The sequence below is a fragment of the Ranitomeya imitator genome, chromosome 1 (genome assembly GCF_032444005.1).
Source record: "Ranitomeya imitator isolate aRanImi1 chromosome 1, aRanImi1.pri, whole genome shotgun sequence".
Lineage (NCBI taxonomy): Eukaryota > Metazoa > Chordata > Amphibia > Anura > Dendrobatidae > Ranitomeya > Ranitomeya imitator.
The window spans coordinates 811,448,827-811,465,606 of record NC_091282.1 but is presented as its reverse complement, the minus strand read 5'-3'; the positions used below and the strand labels follow the sequence as shown (position 1 = coordinate 811,465,606).

At 47.1% G+C, this 16,780-nt stretch overlaps 1 protein-coding gene across 1 annotated transcript in view; it reads left to right on the top strand.

Annotated features, from left to right (window-relative positions):
- Positions 1-16,780, top strand: part of GNA11 (G protein subunit alpha 11) — a 57,460-nt gene that overhangs the window by 23,717 nt on the left and 16,963 nt on the right. The window contains exons 2-4 of the mRNA XM_069739456.1: positions 9,510-9,694; positions 9,908-10,062; positions 10,925-11,053. Coding sequence (XP_069595557.1) covers positions 9,510-9,694; positions 9,908-10,062; positions 10,925-11,053 — 469 coding nt within the window. The remainder of the gene's footprint in view (positions 1-9,509; positions 9,695-9,907; positions 10,063-10,924; positions 11,054-16,780) is intronic.

Here is a 16,780-nt window from a genome sequence, read left to right as displayed (position 1 = left end):
GGCCCATTTTCCTTTTTGTAATTATTAAAACGTAAAGGGAAAAAAAATGGCTAAAATGCAAAGGAAATGTGGTCATCTTTAACTTTAGCCCCTTTTCAGAGATCATTTCATCTTCAACTTGCCACAATAACAGATATTTGGACCAGGGGTGCCCAAACTTTCACATGCCACTGTAGCTGTGCTTTGTGTTTAACTAGGCTAGATTTTCCCTGCAGATATGCTCGGAGGCAGTAAATGCTGTGCAGAGGGTTCATTAAGGCTAGTTAAGGGTGTAATTAAATATGGTAAAAGGGTGTTATTATTGTGCACTGCATTTCCATGTCGGCTCAACCTCATAACTAAGCTAGTCTAGGGCACATGACTCTCCATTTTACTAGAAAATGTCCCCTTGACAATTGGGGCAGGAGTGTGCGGGCCTCTGTCCTTGATTCTTCACCAGTATTAAATAAGCTATTGATTTATAGCCAACATTCACACGTGCCAGTAATGTTTCACACCATCCTGGTTCATTTTCCCAAATTAGGTGTCGTTTTGTATCTTGGCATTTGTAATGCATTTTTACTTAAAGGAATTTCTGAGTATTCGCTTTGTTACCTTTGGAGGCTAGTGTGGGCAAAAGTGTCAGGAAATTTAGAGAATAAAAGCCAACGCTTCTGTAGCTTCGTGTGGATCAGAAATATATAAACATCATGGTTCCGTTTAGAAGGGGGTGAAGAAAAAAAAGCAAAGGCAAAACAAACCAATTGGAATTTTTGTTGTTGTTGTTTTTTTAAAGGGAACCTGTCACCCCCAAAATGGAAGGTGAGCTAAGGCCACTGGCATCAGGGGCTTATCTACAACATTCTGTAATGCTGTAGATAAGCCCCCGATGTATCCTGAAAGATGAGAAAGAGGTAGATTATACTCATCCAGGGGCGGTCCCGACGATGGGTGTCGCGGTCCAGGGCCTCCCGTCTTCTTACGATCACGTCCTCTTCTTGTCTTCACACTGCGGCTCTGGCGCAGGCATATTTTCTCTTCCCTGTTGAGGGCAGAGCAAAGTGCTGCAGTGCACAGGCGCTGGGAAAGATCAGAGAGGCCCGGCACCTGCGCACTGCAGTATTTTGCTCTGCCCTCAACAGGGAAGAGAAAGTATGCCTGCATCGGAGCCGCAGCGTGAAGACAAGAATAGGACGTCATCGTAAGAAGATGGGAGGCCCTGGACCGCTACGCCCATCGTACCGGGACCGCCCCTGGGTGAGTATAATCTAACGTCTTTTTCTCATCTTTTAGGATACATCGGGGGGCTTATCTACAGCATTCCAGAATGCTGTAGATAAGCCCCTGATGCCGGTGGGCTTAGGCTTCTTTCACACTTGCGTCGGTACCGGTCCATCGCTAAGCATCGGCGTGACGTACCGACGCACGTTGTGAAAATTTGGCACGACGTGGGCAGTGGATGCAGTTTTTCAACGCATCCACTGCCCATTCTAAAGTTCGGGGAGGAGGGGGCGGATCCGACGTAGGAAAAAAACGTTACATTGAGCGTTTTTTCATGCCGATGGTTCGCCAAAACACGACGGATCCAGCGCACGACGGACGCGACGGATGGCCATCCGTCGCTAATACAAGTCTATGGGAAAATGCAGGATCCTGCATTCTCAAAAAACAACGGATTGTGACGGAAGCTGAAAAACACAAGTGTGAAAGTAGCCTTAGCTCACCTTCCATTTTGGGGGAGACAGGTTCCATTTAAAGATCACAATCTGTGGGCTTCATGTATTATTCAGTACCAAGTTCCCATCCTGAATGTTTCATGATGTGGTGCCTGATGGGATGTCATTAGTGATGAGTGAATATACTCGTTCCTTGGGTTTTCCCGAGCACGCTCGGAGGGTCTCCGAGTATTTGTTAGTGTTCGAGAGATTGAGTTTTTGTTAATTCAGCTGGATAATTTACAACTGTTAGCCAGCCTAAGTACATGTGGGGAATGCTTGGTTGCTAGGGAACCTGTTATGGCTGGCAATCAGGCAACACAGCGTGCAGTAATCAGCGCACATACAGAGATCTGGCAATAACCAAAAACAATAGGACGAGCTCTGAGACGTGGAATCTCTGTAGACTGCAGTACCTGATCTATCCTCACACAACTATAAGCAGCAGTGGATTGCGCCTAACAACTACCTATGCAACTCGGCACTGCCTGAGGAGCTGACTAGCCTGAAGATAGAAATACAAGCCTGACTTACCTCAGAGAAATACCCCAAAGGAATAGGCAGCCCCCCACATATAATGACTGTTAGCAAGATGAAAAGACAAACGTAGGAATGAAATAGATTCAGCAAAGTGAGGCCCGATATTCTAGACAGAGCGAGGATAGCAAAGAGAACTATGCAGTCTACAAAAAACCCTAAAACGAAAACCACGCAAAGGGGCAAAAAGACCCACCGTGCCGAACTAACAGCACGGCGGTGCACCCCTCTGCTTCTCAGAGCTTCCAGCAAAAGACAATAGCAAGCTGGACAGAAAAAAACAGAAAACAAACTAGAAGCACTTATCTAGCAGAGCAGCAGGCCCAAGGAAAGATGCAGTAGCTCAGATCCAACACTGGAACATTGACAAGGAGCAAGGAAGACAGACTCAGGTGGAGCTAAATAGCAAGGCAGCCAACGAGCTCACCAAAACACCTGAGGGAGGAAGCCCAGAGACTGCAATACCACTTGTGACCACAGAAGTGAACTCAGCCACAGAATTCACAACAGTACCCCCCCCTTGAGGAGGGGTCACCGAACCCTCACCAGAACCCCCAGGCCGACCAGGATGAGCCACATGAAAGGCACGAACAAGATCTGGGGCATGGACATCAGAGGCAAAAACCCAGGAATTATCTTCCTGAGCATAACCCTTCCATTTGACCAGATACTGGAGTTTCCGTCTAGAGACACGAGAATCCAAAATCTTCTCCACAATATACTCCAATTCCCCCTCCACCAAAACAGGGGCAGGAGGCTCCACAGATGGAACCATAGGTGCCACGTATCTCCTCAACAACGACCTATGGAATACATTATGTATGGAAAAGGAGTCTGGGAGGGTCAGACGAAAAGACACCGGATTGAGAATCTCAGAAATCCTATACGGACCAATAAAACGAGGTTTAAATTTAGGAGAGGAAACCTTCATAGGAATATGACGAGAAGATAACCAAACCAAATCCCCAACACGAAGTCGGGGTCCCACACGGCGTCTGCGATTAGCGAAAAGCTGAGCCTTCTCCTGGGACAAGGTCAAATTGTCCACTACCTGAGTCCAGATCTGCTGCAACCTGTCCACCACAGAATCCACACCAGGACAGTCCGAAGACTCAACCTGTCCTGAAGAGAAACGAGGATGGAACCCAGAATTGCAGAAAAATGGAGAGACCAAGGTAGCCGAGCTGGCCCGATTATTAAGGGCGAACTCAGCCAACGGCAAAAATGACACCCAATCATCCTGATCAGCGGAAACAAAACATCTCAGATATGTTTCCAAGGTCTGATTGGTTCGTTCGGTCTGGCCATTAGTCTGAGGATGGAAGGCCGAGGAGAAAGATAGGTCAATGCCCATCCTACCACAAAAGGCTCGCCAGAACCTCGAGACAAACTGGGAACCTCTGTCAGAAACAATATTCTCAGGAATGCCATGTAAACGAACCACATGCTGGAAGAACAAAGGCACCAAATCAGAGGAGGAAGGCAATTTAACCAAGGGCACCAGATGGACCATTTTAGAAAAGCGATCACAGACCACCCAAATGACCGACATTTTTTGAGAAACGGGAAGGTCAGAAATGAAATCCATCGAAATATGTGTCCAAGGCCTCTTCGGGACCGGCAAGGGCAAAAGCAACCCACTGGCACGTGAACAGCAGGGCTTAGCCCTAGCACAAATTCCACAGGACTGCACAAAAGCACGCACATCCCGTGACAGAGATGGCCACCAGAAGGATCTAGCAACCAACTCCCTGGTACCAAAGATTCCTGGATGACCGGCCAGCACCGAACAATGAAGTTCAGAGATAACTTTACTAGTCCACCTATCAGGGACGAACAGTTTCTCGGCCGGACAACGATCAGGTTTATTAGCCTGAAATTTCTGCAACACTCTCCGCAAATCAGGGGAGATGGCAGACACAATGACTCCTTCCTTGAGGATACTCGCCGGCTCAGATAACCCCGGAGAGTCGGGCACAAAACTCCTAGACAGAGCATCCGCCTTCACATTTTTAGAGCCCGGAAGGTATGAAATCACAAAATCAAAACGAGCAAAAAATAACGACCAACGGGCCTGTCTAGGATTCAAGCGCTTGGCAGACTCGAGATAAGTCAAGTTCTTATGATCAGTCAATACCACCACGCGATGCTTAGCACCCTCAAGCCAATGACGCCACTCCTCGAATGCCCACTTCATGGCCAGCAACTCTCGGTTGCCCACATCATAATTACGCTCAGCAGCAGAAAGTTTCCTGGAAAAGAAAGCACATGGTTTGAACACTGAGCAACCAGAACCTCTCTGTGACAAAACCGCCCCTGCACCAATCTCAGAAGCATCAACCTCGACCTGGAACGGAAGAGAAACATCGGGTTGACACAACACAGGGGCACAGCAAAAACGACGCTTCAACTCCTGAAAAGCTTCCACAGCAGCAGAAGACCAATTAACCAAATCAGCACCCTTCTTGGTCAAATCGGTCAATGGTCTGGCAATGCTAGAAAAATTACAGATGAAGCGACGATAAAAATTAGCAAAGCCCAGGAATTTCTGCAGACTTTTTAGAGATGTCGGCTGAGTCCAATCCTGGATGGCCTGAACCTTAACCGGATCCATCTCGATAGTAGAAGGGGAAAAGATGAACCCCAAAAATGAAACTTTCTGCACACCGAAGAGACACTTTGATCCCTTCACGAACAAGGAATTAGCACGCAGTACCTGGAAAACCATTCTGACTTGCTTCACATGAGACTCCCAATCATCTGAGAAGATCAAAATGTCATCCAAGTAAACAATCAAGAATTTATCCAGATACTCACGGAAAATGTCATGCATAAAAGACTGAAAAACAGATGGAGCATTGGCAAGTCCGAACGGCATCACCAGATACTCAAAATGACCCTCGGGCGTATTAAATGCCGTTTTCCATTCATCTCCCTGCCTGATTCTCACCAGATTATACGCACCACGAAGATCAATCTTAGTAAACCAACTAGCCCCCTTAATCCGAGCAAACAAGTCAGAAATCAATGGCAAGGGATACTGAAACTTAACAGTGATCTTATTAAGAAGGCGGTAATCAATACACGGTCTTAGCGAACCATCCTTCTTGGCTACAAAAAAGAACCCTGCTCCCAATGGTGACGACGATGGGCGAATATGTCCCTTCTCCAGGGACTCCTTCACATAACTGCGCATAGCGGTGTGTTCAGGTACGGACAAATTAAATAAACGACCCTTAGGGAATTTACTACCAGGAATCAAATCGATAGCACAATCACAATTCCTATGCGGAGGTAGGGCATCAGACTTGGACTCTTCAAATACATCCTGAAAGTCCGACAAGAACTCTGGGATGTCAGAAGGAATGGATGACGAAATAGACAAAAATGGAACATCACCATGTACTCCCTGACAACCCCAGCTGGTTACCGACATAGAGTTCCAATCCAATACTGGATTATGGGTTTGTAGCCATGGCAACCCCAACACGACCACATCATGCAAATTATGCAGTACCAGAAAGCGAATAACTTCCTGATGTGCAGGAGCCATGCACATGGTCAGCTGGGCCCAGTACTGAGGCTTATTCTTGGCCAAAGGTGTAGCATCAATTCCTCTCAACGGAATAGGACACCGCAAAGGCTCCAAGAAAAATCCACAACGTTTAGCATAATCCAAATCCATCAGATTCAGGGCAGCGCCTGAATCCACAAACGCCATGACAGAATACGATGACAAAGAGCACATTAAGGTAATGGACAAAAGGAATTTGGACTGTACAGTACCAATAACGGCAGAGCTATCGAACCGCCTAGTGCGTTTAGGACAATTAGAAATAGCATGAGTAGAATCACCACAATAGAAACACAGTCTGTTCAGACGTCTGTGTTCTTGCCGTTCTACTTTAGTCATAGTCCTGTCGCACTGCATAGGCTCAGGTTTACTCTCAGGCAGTACCGCCAGATGGTGCACAGATTTACGCTCGCGCAAGCGACGACCGATCTGAATGGCCAAGGACATAGACTCATTCAAACCAGCAGGCATAGGAAATCCCACCATTACATCCTTAAGAGCTTCAGAGAGACCCTTTCTGAACAAAGCCGCTAATGCAGATTCATTCCACAGAGTGAGTACTGACCATTTCCTAAATTTCTGACAATATACTTCTACATCATCCTGACCCTGGCATAAAGCCAGCAGATTTTTCTCAGCCTGATCCACTGAATTAGGCTCATCGTAAAGCAATCCGAGCGCCAGGAAAAATGCATCAACATTACTCAATGCAGAATCTCCTGGTGCAAGAGAAAACGCCCAGTCCTGTGGGTCGCCGCGCAAAAAAGAAATAATAATCAAAACCTGTTGAATAGGATTACCAGAAGAATGAGGTTTCAAGGCCAAAAATAGCTTACAATTATTTCTGAAGCTCAGGAACTTAGTTCTGTCACCAAAAAACAAATCAGGAATCGGAATTCTTGGTTCTAGCATCGATTTCTGATCAATAGTATCTTGAATCTTTTGTACATTTACAACGAGATTATCCATTGAGGAGCACAGAGCCTGAATATCCATGTCCACAGCTGTGTCCTGAAGCACTCTAATGTCTAGGGGAAAAAAAAGACTGAAGACAGAGCTAAGAAAAAAAAATGATGTCAGGATTTCTTTTTTCCCTCTATTGGGAATCATTGGTGGGCTCCTTGTACTGTTATGGCTGGCAATCAGGCAACACAGCGTGCAGTAATCAGCGCACATACAGAGATCTGGCAATAACCAAAAACAATAGGACGAGCTCCGAGACGTGGAATCTCTGTAGACTGCAGTACCTGATCTATCCTCACACAACTATAAGCAGCAGTGGATTGCGCCTAACAACTACCTATGCAACTCGGCACTGCCTGAGGAGCTGACTAGCCTGAAGATAGAAATACAAGCCTGACTTACCTCAGAGAAATACCCCAAAGGAATAGGCAGCCCCCCACATATAATGACTGTTAGCAAGATGAAAAGACAAACGTAGGAATGAAATAGATTCAGCAAAGTGAGGCCCGATATTCTAGACAGAGCGAGGATAGCAAAGAGAACTATGCAGTCTACAAAAAACCCTAAAACGAAAACCACGCAAAGGGGCAAAAAGACCCACCGTGCCGAACTAACAGCACGGCGGTGCACCCCTCTGCTTCTCAGAGCTTCCAGCAAAAGACAATAGCAAGCTGGACAGAAAAAAACAGAAAACAAACTAGAAGCACTTATCTAGCAGAGCAGCAGGCCCAAGGAAAGATGCAGTAGCTCAGATCCAACACTGGAACATTGACAAGGAGCAAGGAAGACAGACTCAGGTGGAGCTAAAATAGCAAGGCAGCCAACGAGCTCACCAAAACACCTGAGGGAGGAAGCCCAGAGACTGCAATACCACTTGTGACCACAGAAGTGAACTCAGCCACAGAATTCACAACAGGAACCCCCACATGTAATCAAGCTGTCTAGTAGTCGCAAATCATCTAGCTGCGGCAAGGAAAATGAGATCTCCGAACGCTCACAAATACTCGGAGACCACCCGAGCAACGAGTATACTCGCTCATCACTAGATGTCATCCCTTCCAGTGGGATAGATAGCATCCTGCCCATCAGTCACCTGACTGTGATTCTGGTTTGTGGTCCTACAGTCAGGAGTCTGTAGACCGGACGCCATCACTCCAGGCAGAGACCACAGGAGAGGTCGAGGTTTAACCCCTCAATGACCAGGGGTATTTCAGTTTTTGCATTTTCATTTTTTTTGCTCCCCTTCTTCCCAGAGCCATAACTTTTTTTTTTTTTTTTTTTTCTTTTTTTTCCCCAGTCCATATGGCCATATGGAGGCTTGTCTTTTGCCGGATAAGTTGTACTTTTGAACAACCATTGGTTTTAACATGTCATGTTCTGGAAAGCGGGGGAAAAAATTCCAAGTGTGGTGACATCGCCAAAAAGTGCAATTCCACAATTTTTTTAATGTTCACTAAATTCTAAAACTGACCTGCCATTATGATTATACAGGTCATTACGAGTTCATAAACACCAGACATGTCTAGGTTCTTTTTTTTTTTATTACTTAGGTGGTGAAAAAACAATTGCACCAATTTCCGATACCCGTAGTGTCTCCATTTTTCGTGATCTGGGGTTGGGTGAGGGCTTATCTTTTGCGTGCCGAGCTGACGTTTTTAATGATACTATTTTGGTGCAGATACGATCTTTTGATCACCTGTTATTGCATTTTAATGCAATGTTGCGGCGACCAAAAAAACGTAATTCTGACGTTTTGACGTTTTATTTTTTAACTTGTTACATTGTTCTGCGATCAGGTTAATTCTCTTTTTAGATTGATCAGGTGAATCTGAATGTGGCGGTACCAAATATGTGTATGTTTGATTTTTTTTTTTTTTTTAATTATATTATGAAAGCATGGGGTAAAAGGGAGTGACTTGAACTTTTATATACTTTTTTAAAATATTTTTTTTAAACTTTTTTTTTTTTTTTTTTACTTTTTGCATGCTTCAATTGTCTCCATGGGATACTAGATGCTGCAATACTTTGATCGCCTCTGCTACACACAGGCGATGATCAGATCACCTCTATGTAGCAGAAATGCTCACCTGCTATGAGAGCCGACCACCGGGCGATGACAATCATAAAGGTCTGCTGGAGACCTCTGGTTGTCATGCCGACCCATCTGTGACCCGCGATCATGTGACAGGGTCACTGATGGGCGAGCTCTTCCAGTAAGCGCGAGTTAAATGCCGCTGTCAGAAATTGACAGCAGCATTTAACAAGTTAACAGCCGCGGGTGGAGCCGTGATTTCACCTGCAGCTGTTGCAAGCACATGTCAGCTTTTATAAATCTACTGACATGTGCCTGAAAAGGTGCAGGCTCAGCGCCGGAGCCCGCAACAAACGTGGAGTCAGATATGGGCGTATTATTACGCCCAACATTGGAAAGGGGTTAAGGTCTTGTTAGCAATGTGCATGTCAATGAATTTCATGCATGGAGGTCATTGGTGTTTGAGTGAACATTGGTAAGCTTGGGGCAAGTTTCGATGGTAAAATAAAGGCCATGAAAGTGAAGCCTGCCATAATTGCCTCTTTTGATCATGGCTTTGCCCTAGTTACTGTAGAATAACACAGTGGGCAGCCATGAGGTGCAGTAAGAGGGTTATTAGTTTCTAGTATGCCAGTTATGGTGGGGTCTGGTGTCCTGACGTTGCACATGGCAGTTATATGTGTAACCCTATTGTATGTTTGTCTTGTAGGTACAGGAGAAAGTGGCAAGAGCACTTTTATTAAACAGATGAGAATAATCCATGGCTCTGGTTACTCAGAAGAGGACAAAAAGGGCTTTACCAAGCTTGTGTATCAGAATATCTTTACTGCCATGCAGTCTATGATTCGTGCCATGGACACATTGAAAATCCCCTATAAGTGTGAGCAGAACAAGGTAAGATGTGTGAGAAGTGCTGATCATAATAAATGCCAATGCTCCATAGTCAGATCATTCTGAAGATTATGCCTCTAGCTTTGTGGACATTGCCCTGTCCATAACATTGGCAAACACAGAAATAAACTCCATTGTATAAAGCTGTGTCAAGTCCAGGTTTGTGTTGAGTGCCACAATGCTGTGTGTTCACTCTTCCCACACTTCTTTCCCCAGGCTAATGCGCTCATTGTACGAGAAGTGGATGTGGAAAGGGTCTGCACTTTTGAACAGCCATATATCAATGCAATCAAGAGCCTGTGGAGCGACCCAGGTATCCAGGAATGCTATGATCGGCGACGGGAATACCAACTGTCAGATTCAGCCAAATAGTACGTTCATACAGGATTTTCCTTTCATTATTGGCATATATCCTTCTGATCGTTTTTGATTGGAGCATCCTATTATAACATGTATCTCCCAATTCCGTTTTTACACACTTTTAGGTCCCAATCCATCAGTGATTGCAAAATTGTTGTGCACAAATTTTGTGACTTTTGGTGTATTCAACCCAGTTTTACCCAGCCCCTCGAAAATGGAGGTGAACGGAGGTTAATTCATGATGAACCTTTGGCGTACTTATGACTAAGTGACTTATCGCTAAAATCAGAGTCTCTCTCTAGATTAGGTGGCTAAAACTTGATCACCGATTCCCTTTCAGGAGCGTTTTCTAGGAATTTCCGTGTTTCACCCTTTACGGCTGTCTAAGTAGGAATTGTCTTCTGCACGGCTATGACTGCAGTTTGGATGACACTTTGGCCTTGATTCATCAAATTGTGAGAATTCTCATGTAAAAAGCATTGAAAACTCACAAAATTGTTGCGACTTTTGACAGACGTTTTCACTCCAGTTTTGCCTAGCTCTGCAAGTATGGGCAGAATGGAGGAGTGACTCCTCAGCTCCTCAAATTCATGAGTTGTGAAGTACTTTCTGCCAGATATCTTACTCCGGTCCCTGACTGGAGTAAGCTGCTTGGCAAGGCATCCACCACTTTTCAGACGTAGAGGCATGTATGTGCCTTTTAACGTATCGGATGTGTCTCCAACACTCCCCCTTCATCACGACCAGCGTTGTTACTCTGATTCTTGATGAATAGATAACTTTTTGAGTTTTACAGAGCAAAGAATAGCACATGAAGGTGCAGCATTTCCACTTTATTTTGTTTTCTAACCATCAATGTTTTTTCTTTTTCAGTTACTTGACAGATATGGATCGCATTTCCAAGCCAGGCTACCTGCCCACCCAACAAGATGTTTTGAGAGTTAGAGTGCCAACTACTGGTATCATCGAGTACCCTTTCGACTTGGAAAACATAATTTTTAGGTGATAGCACTATTGCCTGTTCTTGTCATTTTATTATTTTGGTTTTCATTTTTACATGTGAGGGCTGTTTTTTGCAGGACGAGTTGTACTTTTGAATAGCACTATTCATTTTAACATATCATGTACTGGAAAGTGGGAAAAAAAATTCCAAATGCGGTGAAATTGCAAAAAAAGTGCAATTCCACAATTTTTTTTTTTTTTGTTTGGCTTTTTTACCATGTTCACTAAATGCTAAAACTGACCTGCCATTATGATTCTCCAGGTCGTTACAAGTTTATAGACACCAAACATGTCTAGGTTCTTTTTTATCGAAGTAATGGAAAAAAAATTACAAAGTTTGAAAAAACAAAAAAAATAAAAAAATGCACTTTTTTCCGATACCCGCAACATCTCCATTTTTCGTGATCTTGTGTTGGGTGAGGGCTTAATTTTTTTGCGCGCTGAGCTGACATTTTTATCGATACCATTTTGGTGCAGATACATTCTTTTGATCACCCATTATTGCATTTTAATGCCATGTTGTGGCGACCAAAAAAACGTAATTCTGACATTTTGATTCTGAGCGATTCTGAACGCTGACACATACCGTATTTTTCGCTTTGTAAGACACACTTTTTTTCCCCCCAAACTTGGGGGGTGAAATGGGGGTGCGTCTTAGAAAGCGAACATGCCTTACTGGGGGGATGTGTCCGGGTGCCCGACGGTTGCTGGCCGTTGCTGTGGGTGTCTCTGGTGCCCAGCGGTGCTACATGGGTGTCCGACGCTGCATCGGGTTCTGCCGACATTTTGCGACAAGCCAGAGCCCCGGCACTTCCAGGGTTCAACATGCGCTGTTCTCCGGGAATATGGCCACCGCCGGGGGTTGCACATGCGCTGATGGTGATCTCGGGTTCAAGATCTCGAGAGATGAGATTTCAGCACAAGATCCCCGCAGCAGCACTCCACACATCGGAGCCCCCACTCATCCCTGCCTGTGGCCTGGAGCATCACCCCACTCCTGCCTCCTCCACCAGCGACCCTGGGACTCCGCTTCACTGCAGCCAACACCCCCGGTAAGCAATAAGAAAAAATATTTTTTTCTTATTTTTCTTCTCAAAATTTGGGGTGCGTCTTATAATCCGAAAAATACGGTATATATTTTTAACTGATCAGATTACCTGTATGTAGCAGCTGACTTGCTATGAGTACCGACCAACGGGCGGCTCTCATAGCAATCCGGCAGTCCCAACCAATCACGGACACGGGCGCCGATGGGCGGATTTGCTGGAATCGCATGTTAAATGCTGCTGTCAGAGTTTGACAGTGGCATTTAACAGGTTAATAAACGGGTGGATCGCGATCAGAACAGCTGACATGTGCCGGGAAAGATGTGGGCTCTCCGCCAGAGCCCCCATGAAAGGGAGGGTGACCGACATCGGCATACTATCTGCCCAATGTAGAAAAGGGGTTATCATCTGAGATTTTGGGAGAAATTGTAGAATTATTATTATTTATTGTTATAGCGCCATTTATTCCATGGCGCTTTACATGTAAGGAGGGGTATACATAGTAAAAACAGGTACAATAATTTTAAACAATACAAGTCATAACTGGTACAGTAGGAGAGAGGACCCTGCCCGCGAGGGCTCACAATCTACAAGGGATGGGTGAGGATACAGTAGGCGAGGGTAGAGCTGGTCATGCAGAATCTTTGGCCGTAACACTTATTTATTTTTTTAAATATTTCCTTATTTCCCTTTAATTGGATATATACACAGCAAACCCTTTCATTTCTAGTTCCCTCCAAGCTTGCCCTTGGCAGTATTAGCCTTTTCTATCCTTTTGTCTTGTGTTAGTATTTGCTGTAGATTTCAGAAATGACCGAAACTGGAATTGTGCCTGTAAGAATTTCCTGAAGCTGCTGTTGTCGTGTAATTGTACAACGCGTCCAGTTTTCATTCCCCCTAGTTCACTTCTACGTTGACCCCGAAAGCTGAGAGCTCGCAGACTGGATTCGTGCAGTGATTTTATAGGCCTAACTTTTAATTTTCTGAATCCATTGCTATAGTGGCTAGAGTTTATTGAATAGTCTACGCACATACTGCAGCATGCTTTGCATCGATTTTTTTTTTTTTTTTTTCCCATAGATTTTTTTTTAGGACTTGAAAGACCTAAGGAAACAAATACTTCATGTCATGGTATTCATTTCTTTTTCTAAACAAGGATGGTGTATAATAGTGACCGCCCATTTTGTGACGTATCCCAATGTATGAGATTGTGCTGGTGCAAAATGAGCTAAGATCTGAGCCTGTCTGGTGTCACGCCTGCCACGCACGGCTGCTGGCGTAAACCTTGCCAGTTTTATCTCTGGGTCAGGTTGATGAGTTAAGGTGTATGGACCTGTGGCGGTCTGTACATCGCCGTCTTGCACCCGGACCTTGAATGTCAGATGTGTGAAACAGGCCTTATTCTGTAGAAACCTGCACTGTTCACTTCCAGGGGATAATATCCAGGGCTGTGGAGTCTGAGCCCATTTTGGTGGAGTCAGAGTCAGAGGTTTGGCTTACCGGCTCCAGCGCCCTGATATATCTATCCAGGGCTTATGGCCCTCCGCAGTGTCACAATATGGGTGTCAAAGCTCTCTTGTAACTATCCATGAACCTGTGTTCCACCACCCTGGAAGTCAACAGTAAAGGTTACTTCTAAATGACAGCAGTCAGAGATCTTGAAAACCATCAAGGTTGTAAAATAGAAAGAACATATACTCCCCATCTGCATCGGCGCCGGATCTCCTGGGACTTGTCACTTTGATTTGCCACGTTAGACCTGCAGCAAATCAGCGGGCCGCTATTGGTCTGCTGCTCTTCCACTTGTCCAACATTTGTCCAAGGGAATGAAGAGCGCAGAAAGCTAATGGCGGCCGCTGACCGGCTGCAGAGCTCACATAGCATAAATGTCAGAGGAGACCCTGCACCAGTGTGGCAGGTAACTGTTATTTTTATTTTCTCTATCGCCTTTCATTGGGGGACACAGAAACCATGGGTGTATGCTGCTGCCACTAGGAGGCTGACACTATGCAAATAAAAAAGTTAGCTCCTCCTCTGCAGTGTACACCCTACCGACAGGAAGTAGGATATTCAGTTTAGCTTAGTGTCAGTAGGAGGTGGACACGGGTCTTTCATTAGACCCTTATCTACCTCAATGTGCGTCGTTTCTTTTCAGATTTTTCCAGAGGGATACAGGGTGAACAGTCACACCTGTAGTCCCACTATGCGGACTATGAGTACGGCGTGTACTGCCACCCCGTATCCTCATAGATCCCTCTCCAGGACCAAGATCCTAGCACACCAGCGTGCTCAGAAGTCCGGTCCTGGCTCCGTCCCCCACCCACTCGCCCACCAGAGCCTGTCGGTTGGAGGAGACGAGGACGTCCATCACAGCTCCGTGGACGTCTGATACCTTCAGGTTAGTAACTGCGTGGGATGTTTAGGTGAGTATTTCCCCTAAATTTCCAGATCTTCCCCTTACTCTCTCACGGTGTGGGGGAGTAGTTGGCCCTAAATACGCTGCACTATCTTCTATGGCGGCGCTGATTTTATTTTAAAAGGGATCCTAGGGGCACCAAGACGAGCAGTGGCTCTGCACTACGGGCTATCCCCTTCATCGGGGCCGCAGTGCCCTCCCTGCGGCCACACTGCGCAGCGGCCGCAATGTCACTTTTCTGGCGACGCCGGCACCGCTCCCCCCTGCGGCCGCCCTGCGGGCTTCGGCGCCGCGATCCCCTTTCCGGCGGCGCCGGCCTCTAATTTAGGTCCCAGCTTCTGCCGGGGCCTACTTCGGCGCCGCGTCCCGTCCTCCCTGCGGCTCTGGCAGGCTGCCGCGCTGCTCTGCGGTGCACTGTTCCGGGGCCGCGGTTTCTTTTCCAGCGGCGCCGGCCTCTCCTTTAGGTCCCGGCTTCAGCTGGGGCCTACTTCGGCGCCACGTCCCGTCCCTGCGGTCCTGGCAGGCTGCCGCGCTGCTCTGCGGTGCACTGTTCCGGGGCCGCGGTCTCTTTTCCAGCGGCACCGGCCTCTAATTTAGGTCCCGGCTCCCGCCGGGGCCTACTTCCGGTACCGCGCTCCTTCACTTCCGCTTTCTTCGTTCGGGCTTTCTCCCGCCCGACAAACTGTGCCCTGCAATCTCCGCCTACCGGCGCCATGTGGGCTGTCTCCGCCCCTTCCCCCACGTCGCTGCTGAGCCAGGGCAGGAGATTCCAACGTGCTCGCATTTTCTCCTGGGGGCACAGCACATCATCTGCGCGGATCACACCAGAGGCTGCAGGGCAGCAGCTCCATCTTTCTGTTCCACTGCTGTTCTTCAGGCCTGCAGTAAGTTCCGGACAAGAGTGCCCCAGATGTGTCTACCTGCTCTCCTAGGGGCTATTGTTCCTGAGGAGCATCTTCCAAGCCGTGCAGCCTTCCATCTGGACACCGCAGCGCCTGCCGTGAGTACCTCTGCACCGCAGTTTGACTCAAACCCCTAATCTTCTGACATTTCCCTTATGGGCCCGATCGGTCTAATTTTAAGGGAGGTCGCTCCCGGCCTCCTACCTTTTCCTGTGTCTTAGTGAAACACTTTCAGGGTTCGCCTTGTAACCACAAGCTCCCTTCAGGCAGGCCTGCAGCAACCCACATTTTGTTCCCGCTGCTCCGCCTCAGAGCGAAGTCCCCACCCCAGGTTGGGCCTCCCCTCTGTCTCTATCAGTAGCGGATCTCACACGGGTGTCCCAGACCCTTGTGTCCGTGCTCGATCGGTTGCCCCTGCAGCCTTCCGTAGTAGCCAGCGGGTCGCAGGAAGCTCTGTCCGAGTTTTCCAATACAGGCCGCGAAAGATTCAGTCGGGAACGCCAGTCTGAGTTATCTTCTCGGTCCATCTCGCCCCACGGTCTTTCTCTGCGGTCGAGTTTCTCCTTATCCTCCCCCCCCCCCCCCCCCGGAGTCAGGCGAGGCTTTCTCTGATGTGCCTTCGGAGGATAATTTGGGGCCGGAGTCGAACCATATCTTATCATGAGGGATATGGTTCAAAGCCTCATTGGAGCGTCCAATCTGACTTGTGGCTACAAAGATTCCTCTACGAAACCTGCAGATCAGGCGGTTTCGTTTAGACGGTCTAAACTACCTCCCAAGGGATTCGCTCCTCATCCTGAATCGAGGAGCTTCTGGCCAGAGAAAGAGCGAATTCGACCAGACGTTCTCAAAGAGGAAAGCGTCTTGGAGTCTCATATCTCTTTCCTCCGGATCTCATCGCCAACTGGAATGAGAGGTGATGGAGAACGACCTCTCCCCCTGTGGATCCGCCGGCCGCTAGACTTGCCACCAACACAGTCCTCACGCTGTCCGGTGGGGCGACTGACAGGTTCCATCGATAGGATCATGGAATCCTTTGTGAATTCGGCTCTCGAACCTGCCGCATCATCCCTATGCCCGCTTGCACTTGGGTTTCGAAGTCGGTATCCGAAGGGGCTAAAACAACTCCATTGGGGCATTCTAGCCGGAGCTCCACCAGACTGGCTGGCGGAAGTTACCACCCAGATTACTCATGCCGGGGAATAATGTGTTCTGTGGACGTCGCGTCTTCTGCCGCTCAGACACCCGGTAATGTTGTTGCCAGCCGTCGTTCTGTTTGGCTCAAGAGTCATCAAAGAAGTCCCTTACGAGCCTGGCTTTTTCAAGGATCACGTCCTTTCGGTTCCAAGCTGGACCAAGTTAT